Consider the following 19,476-nt stretch of genomic DNA (forward strand, 5'->3'; position numbering starts at 1 on the left):
GGATGTGCCAAAAATCCCAAAACAACCAACCAACCCTATGTGATAATACTCATCCACAGAGACTTCAGCTGGTTCATGAATTTGTTTAAAGTGAAGATATTATTTGGATGCAGCTGTCAGCCAAATAATATGGCTCTTGATTTTAAAGCTTTCAACATTTAACTTCACCAACGTAGTAGAAGCAATGTGAAAATTGAATCTTATCAATTTAAATTCTTAGTTTTCATTCCACATTAACATTTAATGTTCATCAAACCATATTATTATTATTATTAGCTGTATGGTGTAAGGAAGCCTTATACTGCACCAGCCAAAAAAAAAAAAAATTTCAATTACCCCGGGGAAGAGAGAGTCAGAAGTAGAGGGAATCACCAAGAAAGAGAAGAATGATGATATCCAGCTCAGGACCCTGGGTGTGCCAAGCCCATACCACCAGATGTGAGCCTCTGGGGTTGGATAAAAGAGACATGTTTCAAAATATAGAAGCAATTGCTATTTCTCTTTTTTAAAGATTTCATTTTTATAGAATGCATTAAAAATATTTTATATTGCACCATTTAACAGAATGAAATTTCAGAGAAAATTTTAAAATCATAAAATGTACCATATTTTCAATACTTATTGGAATCAGATTTTTGGGTACAAAAATGAAGTTGAATTTTTCAGTAAAGCAGAAATGTGCATGCTGGACTTAGTAGCAAGCCAAGGTTGGGAGCCTACACTATGTTTCAATAAAAAAAAAAAAAAAAAAAACCATCAATGACTGACTAATTTCAAATGGGAAACTTCAGAAAATAAACATTAACCCTCTTAGAGGGTTCTCTCCCCATCTCAGAGGTAGACATTACATTTTTTTTAAGCACCAGAATGTGATGCTTTCCAAACTATAAAATTACATTTAGAATAGCAAAAGTTAATAGCATTAGCATTAGCAGAGGCATATGATGCAAGAAAGCAAGCTTATTCAGCATCAGCCAAAAAACACAAAAAAAAAAAAAACCCACTCCCATTTCACCCCTCCGTTCATTCGAAATACCTGTCCAGTTGAGCTTTAAATTTGTTTAGGCTATCAACTTCAACAACCAGTGATGGAAGTCGGTTCCACCAACCAACCACCCGCTGGCCAAAGGCAAATTTCCGCACATCTATCCGACATCCGTCCTTCCTCAATTTGAATTTATGCCCTCTGAGGTGATTATTCTGAGAAAGATGAAGAATCCCATTGGCATTGAGCATGCTCAAACCATTCAAAGCCTTATACACCTCTATCAGATCACCTCGCCGGTGCCTAGTCTCCAGACTCTGTAATTTGCAAAACTTAAGCCTTTCTTCGTAAGAGCAACCCTTTGTTCCATTTACTAATCTTGTTGCCCTTCTCTGTACCCGTTCCAGCACCTCTACATCCTTCTTGAAATGAGGCCTCCAGACCTGTATACAGTACTCAAGATGTGGCCTTACCATTGCCTTATACAAGGGAATAATCACCTCCTTATCCCTGCTAGAAAAATTCCTGTATATCATTGACAAGACACCATGAGCTACTCTTGCAGCTCGTCTGCACTGCTCAGAGAACTTCATATCTGCCTGCACAATTACCCCCAGGTCCTTTTCATTCTCCACCACTGTCAGTGTAGTACCGCAGAGTTGATACGTTGCTCTGGGGTTACTGTTTCCCATATGCAGCACTTTACATTTGTCGATGTTAAACCTCATTTGCCACCTCTCAGCCCATCTGTTCAACCTGTCCAGATCCTGTTGCAGCAGCATAGCGTCAGTATTGTCCTTAACGACCCTGCCAACCTTTGTATCATCTGCAAACTTGGACATTAAACTTGATATCCCATCATCAATATCATTCATAAACACCGAAAACAACAACGGACCCAACACTGAACCTTGAGGAACTCCACTAATAACATTAGTCCACGTTGAGCAGTGTCCATTGATTACCACTCTCTGTCTTCTGCCACTCAACCATCCCCTTATCCATAGCAGCAATTTGCCTCCAATGCCACACTGCTCCAATTTGTGCAGCAGTCTTCCATGTGCAACAGTATCAAAAGCCTTTCTAAGATCCAAATATATAATATCAAAGTTATTCCCTGCATCCAGTTCTTTTGTGACTACATCATAGTATCCAATCAAATTGGTCAGGCAAGACCTGCCCTTAACAAAACCACGCTGCGTCTGAGCTATAACTGAATTCTTGTCTAGATGATCCTGCAGTGCTTCTTTAACCAGTGCCTCCATTAATTTACCTGGAACAGAAGTTAAACTAACAGGTCTATAATTACTTGTGTCAGCCTTTGAACCTCCTTTGTGAATTGGGGTCACATTTGCACATCTCCAGTCCATAGGTACCTCCCCTGAGTCCAAGGAAGCTCTCATAATTATGGCTAAGGGTTTGCTTACTTCCTTTGCTGCCTCCTTTAATATAACTGGATAGATCCCATCCACCCCAGGTGCCTTTTTTATGTTTATCCCCAACAATCTCTCCTCCACTTTCCTCTCAGTTATTACAAAATCATCCAGCTCACTGCCAATGTTTACTTTACCTACATCATTCTCCTTCCTGAATAACTCCTCATGCGTGAATGTAGATGCAAAATAATCGTTTAGATTGTTAGCCACCTGAGCAGGATCCTCAACTGTTGAACCATCAATATCCAGTGGACCAATCTGATTCATCCCTTTCCTTTGAGTTCAAGTATGTAAAGAACTCTTTTCTGTTTTTCTTTGCATCCTTTGCCAAGGATTTTTCATAGTCTGCCTTTGCCTGCCTAATCTCCTTTGTGACTTGGTTACAGACCAACTTATATCTATCATAGGCTTCCATGTCACCCATTAATTTGTATGTATCCCATGCATTTTTCTTCTCTGCCACATGTCTCATTAGTTCATCTGACAACCATTTAGGCCTAAACCTTGAACAATATTTCTTAGTTGGTATGTAAAGCCTGGTAGCCTCCAAGATTAGTTCCTTGAATGCTTCCCATTTTGAGTTTGCTGTTGGTAACATCATCAGTTGGTCCCACTGTATAGAATTTAAATACTGTCTCAGACCATCATAGTCGCCTTTACGAAAACAAAAACCCTTCCCTTTACCTCTGATGGTAGTTACCTCCTTGAGTAAATCCCACTTTAACACACTGTGATCACTGCCACCTAGTGGTTCATTTATCTGCAGGTTCTTAATGCATGAGGAATCACTACTGATAATCAGATCAAGAGTATTGCTCCCTCTTGTTGCCTCACGAACATGCTGATGTAGAAAACAATCATCCAATAAATCCACAAAAGCCTTGCTAGTGTGCGAGTGACCAACCCACAAATTCCAGTCAATATCTGGGAAATTAAAGTCCCCCATTATAAGACTCTCTGATTTACTGGCCCACTTCTATTTCCCTGTACAATATCTTATTATACTCATCAGAGTCATTAGGCCTATAGCATACTCCTACTCTCAATTTTGATTTCCCTATGCTTATGTCACACCAAACTGACTCGACGCTGCCCTGTCCATCGATGTCGACTGGCTTCACTTCCTTGGACTTTATGTGTTTCTTAATTAATAGCATAACCCCTCCTCCCCTCCTGTCCTGTCTATCCTTTCTATACACATTGTATTCCCCAAATTCCAGTTCCGCATTACTTATATCTGTGTGACACCACGTCTCTGATATCCCAACAATATCTGCCTTTGATGTTTTGAGCAATACCTCAAATTCATCAAATTTATTTACCAAACTCCTAGCATTCGTGTACACGCAGGTATACATGCACCTGTTTCTATTCTTAGCTACCCTAACACAACCCATGTGTTTACTTGTACCGCAATGACTACCAGCAGTCTCTGAAATATCCTGCATCCTGTTTTTCAGACTTCTGCTCATTTCAATAGAAGCAGTGCAAGAATCACTTCCACCTCTGCCACTGGCTACTAAACAACATGAAAAACAACATGCATTTTACTAAAAAAAATGAAAAGGAAATGCCTGATGCAATATATTTTGAACAATGGTGGGCTTAAGCATTCAGCATTTAATATTCAATAACAAAAATACACAGGTTTGCTATAAACAAAGTAGGCAATACATTAACAAATAAATTATATATGATATCAACTGACAGGCACAATACAGGCACAGTAATCAATATCCCAAATATAGCATATTAACATTGATATCATCTGCATTGTTTCACATCATCTGAAAGCCAAAATAGGGCAAACATACAAATACAATACATAAACAAAGTACATTTTACCATAAAATTACACTGACAATAAACGGCACCATATTCACAGCAACCTCCCTTGTATATCTATGTCAAAGTATATGGCTAAAATTCTGAGTAATTCATCACACGAACACTATATTATTGTTTTGCAGGTGCATATTTATTAATGTAGTTACATAATTTCATTCTGTTATTTAATAATTTGCTATAGTTGCTGTTTCATCTATTACTCCATCAAAATCAATATTTTGCAGAGAAATCAGCAATACGATTAAACTTTCAAAGTAAATAGAATTTATTTATAATGCTTTTATTTATTTTTAGCACTTAATGTGTACAAAATTGCACAAATTTTATTTATGCACATCTCCATTAAATGAAGGTTTATAATATGCTAAAACAATATTAATAATTATAAACATATATAAACAATTCTCCCACCATCCACTCTCATATAATGGTTCTATGACAGCAATGGTATTTGAAATAATTTGCAAAAGTTTCGGTATCTATTGCATAATTCACTGTGCAAATGTTCTAGTTTTGAAAATGCTATATTCAACTATTAAGTTATCACTTTCACAAATGTCAGAGCTCAATAACCTTTATGTTGCAAAAAAAAAAGCAACAGAGCTTTACTAGTTCTTCAGGCAACTTTAGTTTTTTGTTATCCCAATGAAAACTGGATATAGAATGGCTGGGTTACTATTCTTCATAGCATTCCTTCAATCAATAAGATTCATTCTGTAACAGAATGCTATCAATAGTTTTAACATTTGTACTAAATATCCATTGTTGCACACAAGTCAAGTCTCTCAAAAGTCAAATCAAGGCAAGATACAGACCACTGTGATTACAAAAAGAAAGAATTTAAAATTGAACCTCACAGCAGCTAGAATGTCCTGTAAAGTCTTAGTTACCAGGTCACATTTGTTTTTGTTGTAATTATAACTAAAAAATGTAATCAATTATGCAAACGACATAATGCAAAGTGAGTGTGAATTGATTAGTATTATGTGTCTTGCTAAATTTCCCAATAATTATACTGTAGTATGAAATTTTGCATTTTCGTACCCCAAAAAAGTACATCCTTGAATTAAAAAAGAAAGCGTTAATTGCATAACCTGTGGGATACCTGTTACAAAAGGCTGTTTCTAACTAAATTTAAGGATACAAAAGGTGATAGTGATGTACACATTGCCACCAATGATATTAAGAGTAGGAGAATGGTGGAATTACTTAAAAAGTACAGGTCAATGTTGAAATAAAGCCATGAGTTAGGGTTGAATTTGAAAAAGTTTGCAATTCTGCCCAAACACAATAGGAGGGAGTATATGATGAGAGCCTTATCAATCAATTTGAAAGAAATTTTGAAATTTCCTGGAGAGATTGTGCAAGGCTTGTAGGGTAGAATTTTTCTCAGCCTGGCCTGTGCATGTTAACAGGAGAGACTGCTTCTACAGGGATGGGATACACTTAAATAGAAAGGGTGCAAGAATATTTGCTGATGATATTGAGGCAGTGTTAGGTGGGTTGGAAAACTGCTAGCTTGGGGAGGATACACAGAATAATAGATTAACAGTAGCCGCTTCCAGAGGTGAAAGTGATTCTTGCACAACTTCTACTGGAATGACCAGCAGCCTGAAAAATAAGGTGTGAGGGATTTCAGAGACTGCTGGGAGTCATTGTGGAATGAGTAAATACATGGGCTGTGTTAGGGTAGCTAAGATTAAGAACAGGTGCATGTATACTTGCGTGTACATTAATGCTAGGAGTATAGTTAATAAATTTGATGAGCTTGAAGTGCTAGTCAAGACATCAAAGGCAGATATTGTTGGGATATCAGAGATGTTGTGTCACACAGATATAAGGAATGCAGAAATGGAATTTGGGGAGTACAATGTGTACAGAAAGGATATCCAGGATAGGAAAAGAGGAGGGGATATGCTATTAGTTAAGAAACACACAAAATCTAAGGAAAAACTCTGGCACTAATGATATTAAGAGTAGCAGACCGGCAGAATTACTTAACAAGTACAGGTCACTGTTGAACAAAAGCCGAGAATTAGGGTTGAATTTGAAAGTGTCTGCAATTCTGCCCAGACACGACAGAAGGGAGTATATGATGAGAGCCTTGTCGATCAATTCGGCCGTGGAAAGATTGTGCAAGGCTCAAGGGGTAGAATATTTTTCAGCCTGGACTGTACTTGTTAACAGGAGAGATTGCTTCTACAGGGATGGGATACACTTAAATAGAAAGGGTGCAAGAATATTTGCTGATGCTATCGAGGCAGTGTTAGGTGGGTCGGAAAACTGCTAGCTTGGGGGGAGACAAAGACCAATAGATTGACAGTAGCCACTGGCAGAGGTGAAAGAGATTCTTGCACTGCTTCTATTAGAATGAGCAGAAGCCTGAAAAACAAGATGCATGATATTTCAGAGACTGCTGGGGCCCACTGCGGTACAAGTAAACACATGGGTTGTGTTAGGGTAGCTAAGAACAGAAACAGGTGCAGGTATACTTGCGTGTACACCAATGCTAGGAGTTTAGTAAATAAATTTGATGAATTTGAGGTATTGCTCAAAACATCAAAGGCAGATATTGTTGGGATATCAGAGACGTGGTGTCACACAGATATAAGGGATGCAGAACTGGAATTTGGGGAGTACAACGTCTACAGAAAGGATAGACAGGATAGGAAGGGGGGGAGGGGTTATGCTATTAGTTAAGAAACACATAAAAACCAAGAAAGTGAAGCCAGTCGACATCGCTGGACAGTGCAGTGTTGAGTCAGTTTGGTGTAACATAAGCATTGGGAGATCAAAATTGAGAGTAGGAGTGTGCTATAGGCCTAATGACTCTGATGAGTATAATAAGAAACTGTACAGGGAAATAAGAGTGGGCCAGTAAATCAGAGAGTCTTATAATGGGAGATTTTAATTTCCCAGATATTGACTGGAATTTGGGGGCTGGTCACTCACACACTAGCAGGGCTTTTGTGGATTTACTGGATAATTGTTTTCTACATCAGCATGTTCGGGAGGCAACTAGAGGGTGTAATACTCTTGATCTGATTATCAGTAGTGATTCTTCATGCATTAAGAATCTGCAGATAAAGGAACCACTAGGTGGCAGTGATCACAGTGTGCTGAAGTGGGATTTACTCAAAGAGGTAACTACCATTAGGGGTAAAGGGAAGGGTTATTGCATACGTAAAGGCGACTACGATGGACTGAGACAGTATTTAAATTCTATACAGTGGGACCAACTGATGATGTTACCAACAGCAAATTCAAAATGGGAAGCATTCAAAGAACTTATCTTGGAAGCTACTAGGCTTTACATACCAACTAAGAAATATTGTTCAAGGTTTAGGCCTAAATGGATGTCAGATGAATTAATGAGGCATATGGCAGAGAAGAAAAATGCATGGGATACTTACAAATTAACACGTGACACAGAAGCCTATGATAGATACAAGTTGATATGCAACCAAGTTACAAAGGAGGTTAGGCAGGCGAAGGCAGATTACGAGAAATCCTTGGCAAGGGATGCAAAGAAAAACAGCAAAGAGTTCTTTACTTATGTAAACTCTAGAAGGAAGGGGATGAATCAGATTGGTCCACTTGATATTGATGGGTCAACTGTTGATGATCCTGCTCAGGTAGCTAACAAACTAAATGAATATTTTGCATCGACATTCACACATGAGGAGTTATTCAGCAAGGGGAATGCCAGAGGTGTATTCAACTCTAGCAGTAAGCTACAGAATCTTGAAATAACTGGGAGTAAAGTGGAGGAGAAATTGTTGAAGATAAACACAAGAAAGGCACCCGGGGTGGATGGGATCTATCTAGTTATATTAAAGGAGGCAGCAAAGGAAGTAAGCAAACCCTTATCCATAATTACGAGAGCTTCCTTGGGCTCAGGGGAGGTACCCATAGACTGGAGATGTGCAAATGTGACCCCAATTCACAAAGGAGGATCAAATACTGACACAAGTAATTATAGACCTGTGAGCTTAACTTCTGTTCCAGGAAAATTAATGGAGGCACTGGTTAAAGAAGCACTGTAGGATCATTTAGACAAGACTTCAGTTATAGCTCGGACAAAGCATGGTTTTGTTAAGGGGAAGTCTTGCCTGGCCAATTTGATTGGATACTATGATGTAGTCACAAAAGAATTGGATGCAGGGAATAGCTTTGATATTATATACTTGGATCTTAGAAAGGCTTTTGATACTGTTGCACATGGAAGACTGCTACACAAATTGGAGCAGTGTGACATTGGAGGCAAATTGCTGCTATGGATAAAGGGGTGGTTGAGGGGGAGAAGACAGAGAGTGGTAATCAATGGACACTGCTCATCGTGGACTAATGTTATTAGTGGAGTCCCTCAGGGTTCAGTGTTGGGTCCATTATTGTTTTCTGTATTTATAAATGATATTGATGATGGTATATCAAGCTTAATGTCCAAGTTTGCAGACGATACAAAGGTTGGCAGGGTTGTCAAGGACACTACTGACACTATGCTGCTGCAACAGGATCTGGAAAGGCTGAGCAGATGGGCTGAGAGGTGGCAAATGAAGTTTAACATTGACAAATGTAAAGTACTACACATGGGAAACAGCAATCCCAGAGCAACGTATCAACTCTGTGGTACTACACTGACAGTGGTAGAGAATGAAAGGGACTTGAGGGTGGTTGTGCAGGCAGATATGAAGTTCTCTGAGCAGTGCAGACGGGCTGCAAGAGTAGCTCATGGAGTATTGTCAATGATATACAGGAATTTTTCCAGCAGGGATAAGGAGGTGATTATTCCCTTGTATAAGGCAATGGTCAGGCCACACCTAGAGTACTGTATACAGGTCTGGAGGCCTCATTTCAAGAAGGATGTAGAGCTGCTGGAACGAGTACAGAGAAGGGCAACAAGATTAGTGAATGGAACAAATTGGTGCTCTTACGAAGAAAGGCTTAAGTTTTGCAAATTACAGTGTCTGGAGACTAGGCACCAGCGAGGTGATCTGATAGAGGTGTATAAAGCCTTGAATGGTTTGAGCATGCTCAATGCTGATGGGATTCTTCCTCTAGCTCAGAATAATCACCTGAGAGGGCATAAATTCAAATTGAGGAAAGACAGATGTAGGATAGACGTGCGGAAATTTGCCTTTAGCCAGCGGGTGGTTGGTTGGTGGAACAGACTTCCATCCCTTGTCGTGGAGGTTGATAGCCTAAACAAGTTTAAGGCTCAGCTGGACAGATATTTTGAACGAACAGAGGGGTGAAGTGGAAGTGGGGGTTTTTTTTTTTTTTTTTTTTGGCTGATGCTGCATAAGCTTGCTTTCTTGCATCAAATGCCTCTACTAATGCTAATGTTAATTTAACTTGTTCTAAATCACTACAGGAGCATTAAGTCATTAATTTTCGATAATAAAATTTATTAAAAACTAAAATTCGAAATTTGGTGAAGACATTTTACATCAAAACATGTATTTTATTTTAAAACAAAAGTATGCCATATAAATAAAGAAGTCATTATTCTGTGTCACTGTTATGATTAATATAATTAATGTGAAATCCATTATATCTCGAGAACTTGTTCTAAACTTGAAGTGCAGCCAGTTGACATGGCTGGACAGTGCAATGTTGAGTCAGTTTAGTGTGACATAAGCACTGGGAAAGCAAAATAGAGAGTAGGAGTGTGTTATAGGCTTAATGACTCTGATGAGTATAATGAACAACTGTACAGAGAAATAAAGTGGGCCAGTATATCAGAATGTCTTAAAATGGGGAGTTTTAATTTCCCAGATACTGACTAGGACTTGTGGGTTGGTCACTCACACACTAACAAGGCTTTTGTGGATTTATTGGATGACTGTTTTCTACAACAGCATGTTTGAGAGGCAACCAGAGGAAGTTAACACTATTGATCTGATTTTCAGTAGTGATTCGTAATGCATTAAGAATCTGCAGATAAAGGAAGTGCTAGGTGGCAGTGATCACAGTGTACTGATGTGGAAGTTACTCAAAGTTGTCACAACTGTCAGCAGAAAAGGGAACGGTTTTTGCTTTTGTAAAGGTGACTACGGTGGTCTGAGACAGTTTTGAAATTCTCTACAGTGGAACCAACTGATGATGTTACCAACAGCAAATTCTAAATGGGAAGCATTCAAAGAATTAATCTTCGAAGCTACTAGGTTTTTCTTACCAACTAAGAAATATTGTTAAAGGTTTAGGCCTAAACGGATGTCAGATGATGTAATGGGACATGTGTCAGAGAAGAAAAATTAATGAGATACATATAAATTAACAGGTGACACAAAAGCCTATAGTAGATATAAACCAGTCTATAATCAAGTCACAAAGGAGATTGGCGGCCGGGCTAGCCGGGTGGGTAAAGTACCTGCCTGGCAACCCAAAGGGTTTGATTCTTGCCTAGGGCTTGGATCAAAGTACTGCAAAAACCTTGGGAGGTGCATTATGGCCACAGAAGCCTATGTGCCAACAACTACAAAAAAAAAAAAAAAAGAAAAAGAAAAAAAAAGGAGATTAGGCAGGCAAAGACAGATTACGAGAAATCTTTTGAAAAGGATGCAAAGAAAAACAGCAAAAAAGTCCTTTACTTATGTAAACTCTAGAAGGAAGGGGAGAATCAGATTAACCATCACTGTCAAGTGATGGCCAAACTGTTGATGATCCTGCTCAAGCAGCTAACAAACTGAATCAGTATTGTGCATCAACATTTACACATGAGGAGTTAATCAGGGAGGGGAATGCCAGATGCGTATTACACTCTGGCAATGAGCTAAATGATTTTGTAATAACTGAGAGCTAAGTGGAGCAGAAATTGTTGAAAAAGAAACATAAGAAAGGCATCTAGGGTGGATGGAATCTATCCAGTTATATTAAAGGAGGCAGCAAAGGAAGTAAGCAAACTCTTAGCCATAATTATGAGAGCTTCTTTGGACTTGGGGGAAATACTCATGGACTGGAGATGTGCAAATTTGATCCCAATTCACAAGGGACATGTGACCCTTGTGACCAAATAACCACATCATCAAGTAATTACAGACCAGTTAGTTTAACATCTGAACTTCTGTTCCAGGAAAATTAATGGAGGCACTGGTTAAAGAAACACCACAGAATCATCTAAACAAGACTTCAGTTATAGCTTGGACACACCATGGGTTTGCTAAGGGGAAGTCTTGTCTGACCAATTTGATTGGATACTATGATGTGGTCACAAAGGAACTGGATGCAAAAAATAATTTTGATATCATATACTTGGATCGTAGGAAGGCTTTTGATACTGTTGCACATGGAAGACTGCTGTACAAATTGAAGTAGTGTGGCATTAAGGGCAAGTTGCTGCTATGTATAAAGGGTTGGTTGAATGGAAGAATACAGAGAGTGGTAATCAATAGACACTGCTCTTCATGGACTAATGTTATTAGTGGAGTCCCTCAGAGTTCAGTGTTGGGTCCATTATTGTTTTCAGTATTTATTGATGATATTGATGAGGGTATATTAGGTTTAATGTCTAAGTTTGCAGATGACATGAAGGTTGGCAGGGTTGTTAATTACACTAATGGCAGAACACTACTGCAACAGGATCTAGAAAAGTTAAGCAGATGGGCTGAGAGGTGGAAATTGAAGTTTAACATTGACAAATGTAAAGTACTGCATATCGCTAGCAGTAACCCCAGAGTAACCTATCAACTATGTGGTAGAAAATGAAGAGGACTTGGGAGGTAATTGAGCAGTCAAATATGAAGTTTTCTGATCAGTGCAGACAGTTTGCAAGAGTAGCTCATGGTATCTTGTCAATGATATACAGGAATTTTTCTAAAAGGGATAAGGAGATGATTATCCTCTTGTATAAGGCAATGGTCAAGCTCTGCCTTGAGTACTGCATACAGGTGTGGAGGCCTCATTTTAGGAAGGATATAGAGTTGCTAGAATGAGTACAGAGAAGGGCAACAAGATTGGTGAGGGGAATGAAGGAGTCCTCTTACCAAGGAAGGCTTAAGTTCTACAAATTGCAGTATCTGGAGAATAGGCACCTGCAAGGTGATCTAATTAAGGTGTATAAGGCCTTGAATGGTTTGAGCAAATTCAATGCTGATGGGATTCTTCCTCTTGCCCAGATTAATCGCCTGAGGGGACATACATTCAAATTGAGGAAAGACAGTAGTAGAATAGATGTGCCGAAATTTGCCTTTAGCCAGTGGGTGGTTGATTGCTGTAACAAACTTCCATCTGTCGTAAAAGTTGACAGATTAAATAATTTCAAAGCAGAACTAGACGAACATTTGGAGTTAATGGGTGGGTTTTTTTTTTTTTTTTTTTGGCTGCTGCTGTAGAAGCTTGCTTTCTTGCATCATATGCCTCTACTAATGCTAAATGGAGAAATATATACTTTTAAAGTTAAAAAGTTACACTGTGAGACTGATGATTATTTTACATGCCTGCGTGAAAAATGGTAATTTTTAATAACACAGAGTCTTATATTAGACAACACTGATTTCTATTCAAGATCATATATCTCTATTGGGGATTACTCTTACTTCTAATCTCTGTTGGCATAAACACATCACAAATACTGCTTCCTTTGCACTAAAAAACTGGGTTTTCTGTTTTACGATCAGTGTTACTTTTCTATTAAACAACTATTCATTTGGCATAAATCTCAAATCCACCCTACATTGGAATACTGTTCCCATATCTGGTGTGGTGCCCATAAAACCTCTTTCGGGCTTCCAGATTCTATTCAAAAGAGGGCAGTCAGATTAACTGATGATCCATCTGTTACATAAACTCTCCATTCTCCGTTTCATAGAGGTTCTGGTTCAGCTGTGTGCCTTTTCTATAGATACTTCCATTGGCAGTGTTCTTTTTGAATTGGCTTCTGTAATCCCCTCTCCTCTCTTCTAAACCAGTCCAACCACATGTTGCATCCAGTCAATATCTATCTACTGTCCAACTTCAAATTCACAGAACCAACTTTTCTTCTTCCTCAATTATCCCTTCAACTACCTGGAACAACCTTCCTTCACACATTTCCTGAAAATTAGTCTACAGAAATTCAAGTACTATAGGCTCTAATACTTTGTGTTTAGGGTGAATATTTTTGCTTTAGTCAGAGATCTGTACTGGTATTTGTATAAATGTAAACAAGTTCATGATTCATATACGAGTACAATTTACATGACTTACATCGATACAGGTGCTGATACAAGTATCTCATGTGTATAGAGATGTAAACATAGCTTTATCAAGTCTTTGCTAGGTTGTGATAGCAAGTGGAGATAATCTTTCTTCGTGTTCAGTAACATGAAAAATTCACCACATCATAATTTAGAATGCTTCAACTTTCTATAGGTGTCTGCCATGCAATGCTCGTTAGAGCATTGCACAATATGCTGTAAAAAGAGTAGTGTGTTGTAGTTACCACAATCCTTTACAAATCTCATGGAAATTAAAACTTAACTTCCTGACCAGGTGGCATCATTTTTATTTATGCTATATAAATGTGTGTTAGGCTGTGTTATGTATTTGAGCCATTTTTTTGCCTGTTTATAGGGCTATACTGTAAGTTCATTTTCCTGTAAACATGTTTACAGGGAAATGAATTTACAGTACAGAAAAAAAAAAAAAAAATATCCCATTAGGAAACAAGGAATCACTTTAAAAAAAAAAATGATAATTTTGAACTGTTATTTTTTTTAAAGGGTTGTGAAGTATTGCTGTTTAATATTTTTATATCAAGGTAAGGCATTAAAATATTACAGTAATATTATATTTGACATTTAAAACATTCACCTGGTGTCTGCTGGCATAAAAACAGTAAAGTTAAAAAAAATAAATTGCTTAATATTTGTATTTTTCAGTCACTGCATATTCATATTAAAAAAAAAAATGTAAATTTTATTTTTGGCCATAATGGAGTTGTCCCTCAACACCCATGTTATTCTGAAGTTGCACTGTATTTCATATTATAATATGTGCTTTGAATATTTTGTACAATTTCATTTAATTTTATTCCTTTTGGTTTCCACTAGAAAGGCTATTCTACAGCATGACTCAGTGACTTTGGGGGTGGGGAGTTGTTACCAATAATTCATCTGTGATTTGCTAACTGCTTATACTCACTGTGGCATAAATGCAAAGCTTTCTCTAGCTCAGTGGTAGAGAAATCTTTGCATGTAATCTGTGTACCCTAAATACATATTTGACATAATACTTGTTTATAATAACAAGGATTATTTGCAAAAATTAAACCAAACAGGTTACTTATGGCACAGACCAAAATTCCTGTCTTATTCAAACTTTCCTATTGAGATACACAGTAACTTAGAGACTGGAGAGGTTGTATAGGGCTTGCTGGGAATTGTAATACTGCAAGGGCTGAGCTGAGAATTAGCACCTAAGAATTAAGTTACAAATAACAGTTTATACTTCAGTCAGTACAGATACTTGTTTTACCTGCAGAATCTATTCAACATAACAATTCTTATTTGTTTACTGGCAAAGAGTGACAGAGTGTGTGCTGACTACAGTGGCAGCCGTGTTTTCTTTTTGAGCTCAGCTAAGTGTTTTTGTGCTATATGGAGAAACAATACTCAATAAATGTCTATTTTAAACTTTTTGTCACCAGGTGGTCCTGAATGAAATGTAGGTCTCTACTAAATCGCCATCCTATTTCTTCTGAGTCAAATTGTGGTAACATATAAAGATTAACTTGCTTTGCCTGACTGAGAGAAAAGGGGTCCAATGAGTTGTGTTACAAATTATGTTACAGTTGTACACAAAAAGTGAAAATATACTATTATAATTCTAGTCTTAGTAAAGACAGGAACTGCAGCAGTTGAATACAACAATAGTAAAGACAGGAACTGCAGTTCATTCAATCAGTTGTATTCAATCATACATAATGACTATTGTTTGCTGTTCTCTATCAAACACTTGCTAAATGTCTGCTGCTTGAATTAAGTGATGAAATAATACTCTCTAAAGGTCCTATACAAATATTTGCACAAACCCTATACTAGCACATAAAAAAATTAGGTTCTCAAAAATAATATTTTATACTTCAGTCATAAGGATACTTGTTTTGCCTGCAGCATCTAGTCCCAACATAAGAATTCTCATTTCTTTATTGCCAAATATTTTTGATAGTAGTTTTCCCATTTTAGAGCAGTTTTCCCCAACTCAATAGGTATTGTCTATAAGAAAAATGCATATATTTTAATAAACTGTTGAAAAATTTCACTAAAGTTTTAAATTAAATATATTTCCTCAAAAAATAAAACCATGTACTGAATTCATAAAATTAAACACATAATCGTACCTTTATAGAATAAATTATAAATTTCTTGGTAGTCACTGTAGTCACACAGTGACATGGAAAAGATAATTCTAATTGAGGAACTAAGAATTCTTCCAGTCCGATGGGATTTGAATCCAGGCAGCTCAGGGTTTGAACGACAAGTTTGTTTGTTATTTGGTTTTTAGGAGCATTAGCAACTAAGGCCATATTACTCCTGGAATGTACGGTGGTCATTCCCTTAACCTTTCCGCATCCTCCGTATTTGGTGGTGATGAGCTCGAACCCCGGTCTAATCAAGAAGCGTGTGCTACGCACTGCTTCAGAGGTAGCCTTCCTCTGTAGCCCACCTGGCTACAGAGGCACCTGAATGACAAGTGAAAAACACAACAGAAACTGAACTTAGTAAAGGGAATAATTATGAAGGGAAGGTCACTGATGATCTGATGTAGGTTTAATGTCATTTTCTAAAGACACTTGAGTGAGCAGGATAGTTAATGACTAATTGGGATATAGTACTTCTAAAAGATCTAGAGAAATTACACAGATTGACTAAAAATGACAATCGAGGTATAACAATCAGTAAATACAAGGTCTTGAATTTGGACAACTCCTACTTAGGATAAAACATACCACTTAGGTAGTGACACATTAAAATAACAATGAAAAGGTTTCAGGAGTTTACAGTTCAATATGAAGCTCTCTTAGAGCTTCGTATTGAACTGTAAACTCTCTTAGCAGTGCCAAGAGTCTACTAGGACAGTTCATGAGGTTCTCTAAATGATATAGTAACAGCCATACAGTGCAAGGATGCCACAGGGTTTTGCTACACGGGCCAAAAAAAAAAAAAAAAAAAAAAAAAAGAGAGAGCACATAAGGAAATACAAGTTATTTGTTTTCCTTCTCACATTAGGTAACTATCCAGTTGACCCTTGAATTTATTCAAACTGTCAGACTCAACTACCTGTGAAGGCAACCACCAGTTTGAGCAATCAATGACTTGCTGGCTAAAAGGAAACTTTCTAAAATCTAGTCTGAACCTTTTCCCCCTGTAATCTGAATTTATGCCTCTGAGTTCTGAAATTCTTTATAACAGTGAAAATTCCACCTTCATTCATTTTACTAACCCATATCAGAGCCTTATAAACCTCATCAGGTCACCTATGAGATGTCTGGTTTCCAAGCTGTCTAAGCCCATATGATCTGAGTCTTTCCTCACACAGTTGTCCTTTTCCTGATCTCACCATGTTAGTTGTAGATATTTGGACCATTTCAAGAAGCTCAGTCTTTTAGCATTAGCATTAGTAGAGGCATATGATGCAAGAAAGCAAGCTTATGCAGCATAAGCCAGGGAAAAAAAAAAAAAAAAAAAACTTCCACTTCACCCCTCCATTTGTTTGAAATACCTGTCCAGTTGAGGCCAAATGAAGTTTAACATTGACAAGAAGTCAATGTTAAACTTCATTTGCCACCTCTCAGCCCATCTGCTCAACCTTTCCAGATCCTGTTGCAGCAGCAGCATAGCTTCAGTAGTGTCCTTAACAACCCTGCCAACTTTTGTATCGTCTGCAAACTTGGACATTAAGCTTGATATACCATCATCAATATTATTTATAAATACAGAAAACAATAATGGACCCAAAACTGAACCCTGAGGGACTCCACTAATAACATTAGTCCACGATGAGCAGTGTCCATTGATTACCACTCTGTCTTCTCGCCCTCAACTACTACTTTATCCATAGCAGCAATTTGCCTCCAATGCCACACTGCTCCAATTTGTGCAGCAGTCTTCCATGTGCAACAGTATCAAAAGCCTTTCTAAGATCCAAGTATATAATATCAAAGCTATTCCCTGCATCCAGTTCTTTTGTGACTGCATAGTATCCAATCAAATTGGTCAGGAAAGACTTCCCCTTAACAAAACCATGCTGTGTCCGAGCTATAACTGAAGTCTTGTCTAGATGATCCTGCAGTGCTTCTTTAACCAGTGCCTCCATTAATTTTCCTTTTTTTCTTTTTTTTTTATGTGAACTCCAAACACGAGAGGTATTAGAACCTATAGTACTTAGTACCGTGCTTGGGTTTGAGGTTAAGAAGACGAAAGAAGATATTTCTTGACATTGGAATTGAACTTCTGTAGATTGTAATTTTCAGGAAATACGTACGTATGAAGGAAGGTTGTTCCAGAAAACGGCAGTTGAATGAATAAATGAGGAAGATGAAAAGTTGGTTCTGTGGGTTTGAAGTTGGACAGTAAATGGATGTTGGCTAGTGGGAGCATGTGTTTGGACTGTTTTGAAAGAGAGAGCAGGAATTATAGAAGCCAATTCAGAAGAACAGTGCCCATGGAAGTATCTGTAGAAGAGGCATGCAGCAGAAACAGTACATCTATGAGAAAGCAAGTGGAGAGACTCTGTTAGAGATGAATCATTAATTAACCTAACTGCCCTCTTCTGAATGGAATCAAGAATCCTGAGAGAGAGGTTTTGGGGGCACCACCCCAGATGTGGGAACAATATTCCATGGCAGGGCAGATTTGCGATTTATACAGAGTGAGCAGCTGTTTGGAAGAAAAGTAACGCCGAGAACGAAAGAGAAAACCAAGTTTTTTAGATGCAGAGGAAGCAATATTTGTAATCTGCTTGTGCCAAGAGAGATTAGAAGTCAGGGTAATCCCCAAAAGAGATATATCATTTTGCCTAGAAATCGGAGTGTCACTAAAGATAAGCATAGGAGCAGAAGAATCCTTTTTGCGAGAAATAAGACAAGACTGAGTTTTAGAAGGGTTGAAATCAACTAAGTTGTCTTAGCCCCACTAGAGAATTACCTGAAGATCGGCATTTATGGAATTGGTAGCAGATTTTCGAGAAGTTGAAGCTGATTGAGCAGGACAAGGTTTCTCAAAATGGAAAGTTGAATGCAATGTGCTATCATCGGCAAAACTATGGATAGGATTTCCAGTCAATGGAAGAAGGTCATTGATATACAAGAGGAAAAGAGTGGGGGAAAGAACTGAACCTTGGGGGACACCGGCATTAGTGGAGAAGTTAGAAGACAGAGAGCCATCTACCATCACCCTCAGTGAGCGATTAGAGAGAAAACCGGATAACCAATTACTAAAAACAGTTGGCAAACCATAAGATGGAAGCTTGTTTAGAAGACCTTTATGCCAAACATGATCAAAAGCCTTTGAGATGTCAAGAGCAACTACTTGTGTTTCACCGAACCTTTCCATTGAATTAGACCATAAATGGGTAACATAAGCCAGAATATCTCCAGTGGATCAACACTGACGGAATCCATACTGGTGATCGTTGGTGATCAGACGGAAGGTTTCTAGGTAGTTTAAGAGTTGGCGGTTAATTGATTTCTCCATTACTTTAGAAAGAGTAGAAGTAAATGCAATGGGACGATAATTGGATGGGAGGGATTTGTCACCCTTTTTAGGAACTGGCTGGATATGAGCAAATTTCCAAGCAGAAGGAAAAACACCTTTGGAATAAGAAAGTGAAAAAAGGCAGCAAAAAATAGGAGTAAGTTCAGGAGCACAAGTTTTGAGAACAAGTGGAGAAATACCATCAGGATCTGGAGCTTTCTTAGCATCAAGATTCATCAAAATCCTTCTGATATCCTTTTGACGGAAGACCACAGGAGGCATTAAATGGAGCTTGTTGGGAATGGTGGGAGGTGTTTTACCAAGATCATTAATACATGAGCTGGAAGAAAAATGGGATGCTAGCAGGTCAGCTTTATCCTTGGCTGAAGTGGCAACAGAACCATCTGGTTTGGACAGAGGTGGGAGCAAAGATGGGCAAAAGTTGCGGCCAATAGCTTTGCCAAGAGACCAGAATGCTCGGCTACCATTAGGGCAAGAAGCAAGTTTTCTACTCTTAGCCTGTTCAAACTCT

General features: G+C 38.1%; 1 protein-coding gene across 2 annotated transcripts in view; it reads right to left on the minus strand.

Annotated features, from left to right (window-relative positions):
- Arf6 (ADP-ribosylation factor 6) overlaps window positions 1-19,476 on the minus strand; it is a 101,983-nt gene that overhangs the window by 34,213 nt on the left and 48,294 nt on the right. For both annotated transcript variants that reach the window (XM_090389019.1, XM_090389018.1), the window contains exon 2: window positions 15,348-15,464. In XM_090389019.1, coding sequence (XP_090245145.1) covers window positions 15,348-15,429 — 82 coding nt within the window. In that variant the 5' untranslated portion in view covers window positions 15,430-15,464. The remainder of the gene's footprint in view (window positions 1-15,347; window positions 15,465-19,476) is intronic.

Source organism: Mastigoproctus giganteus, chromosome 14 (genome assembly GCF_048544385.1).
Source record: "Mastigoproctus giganteus isolate SK-2022 chromosome 14, ASM4854438v1, whole genome shotgun sequence".
Classification (NCBI taxonomy): domain Eukaryota; kingdom Metazoa; phylum Arthropoda; class Arachnida; order Uropygi; family Thelyphonidae; genus Mastigoproctus; species Mastigoproctus giganteus.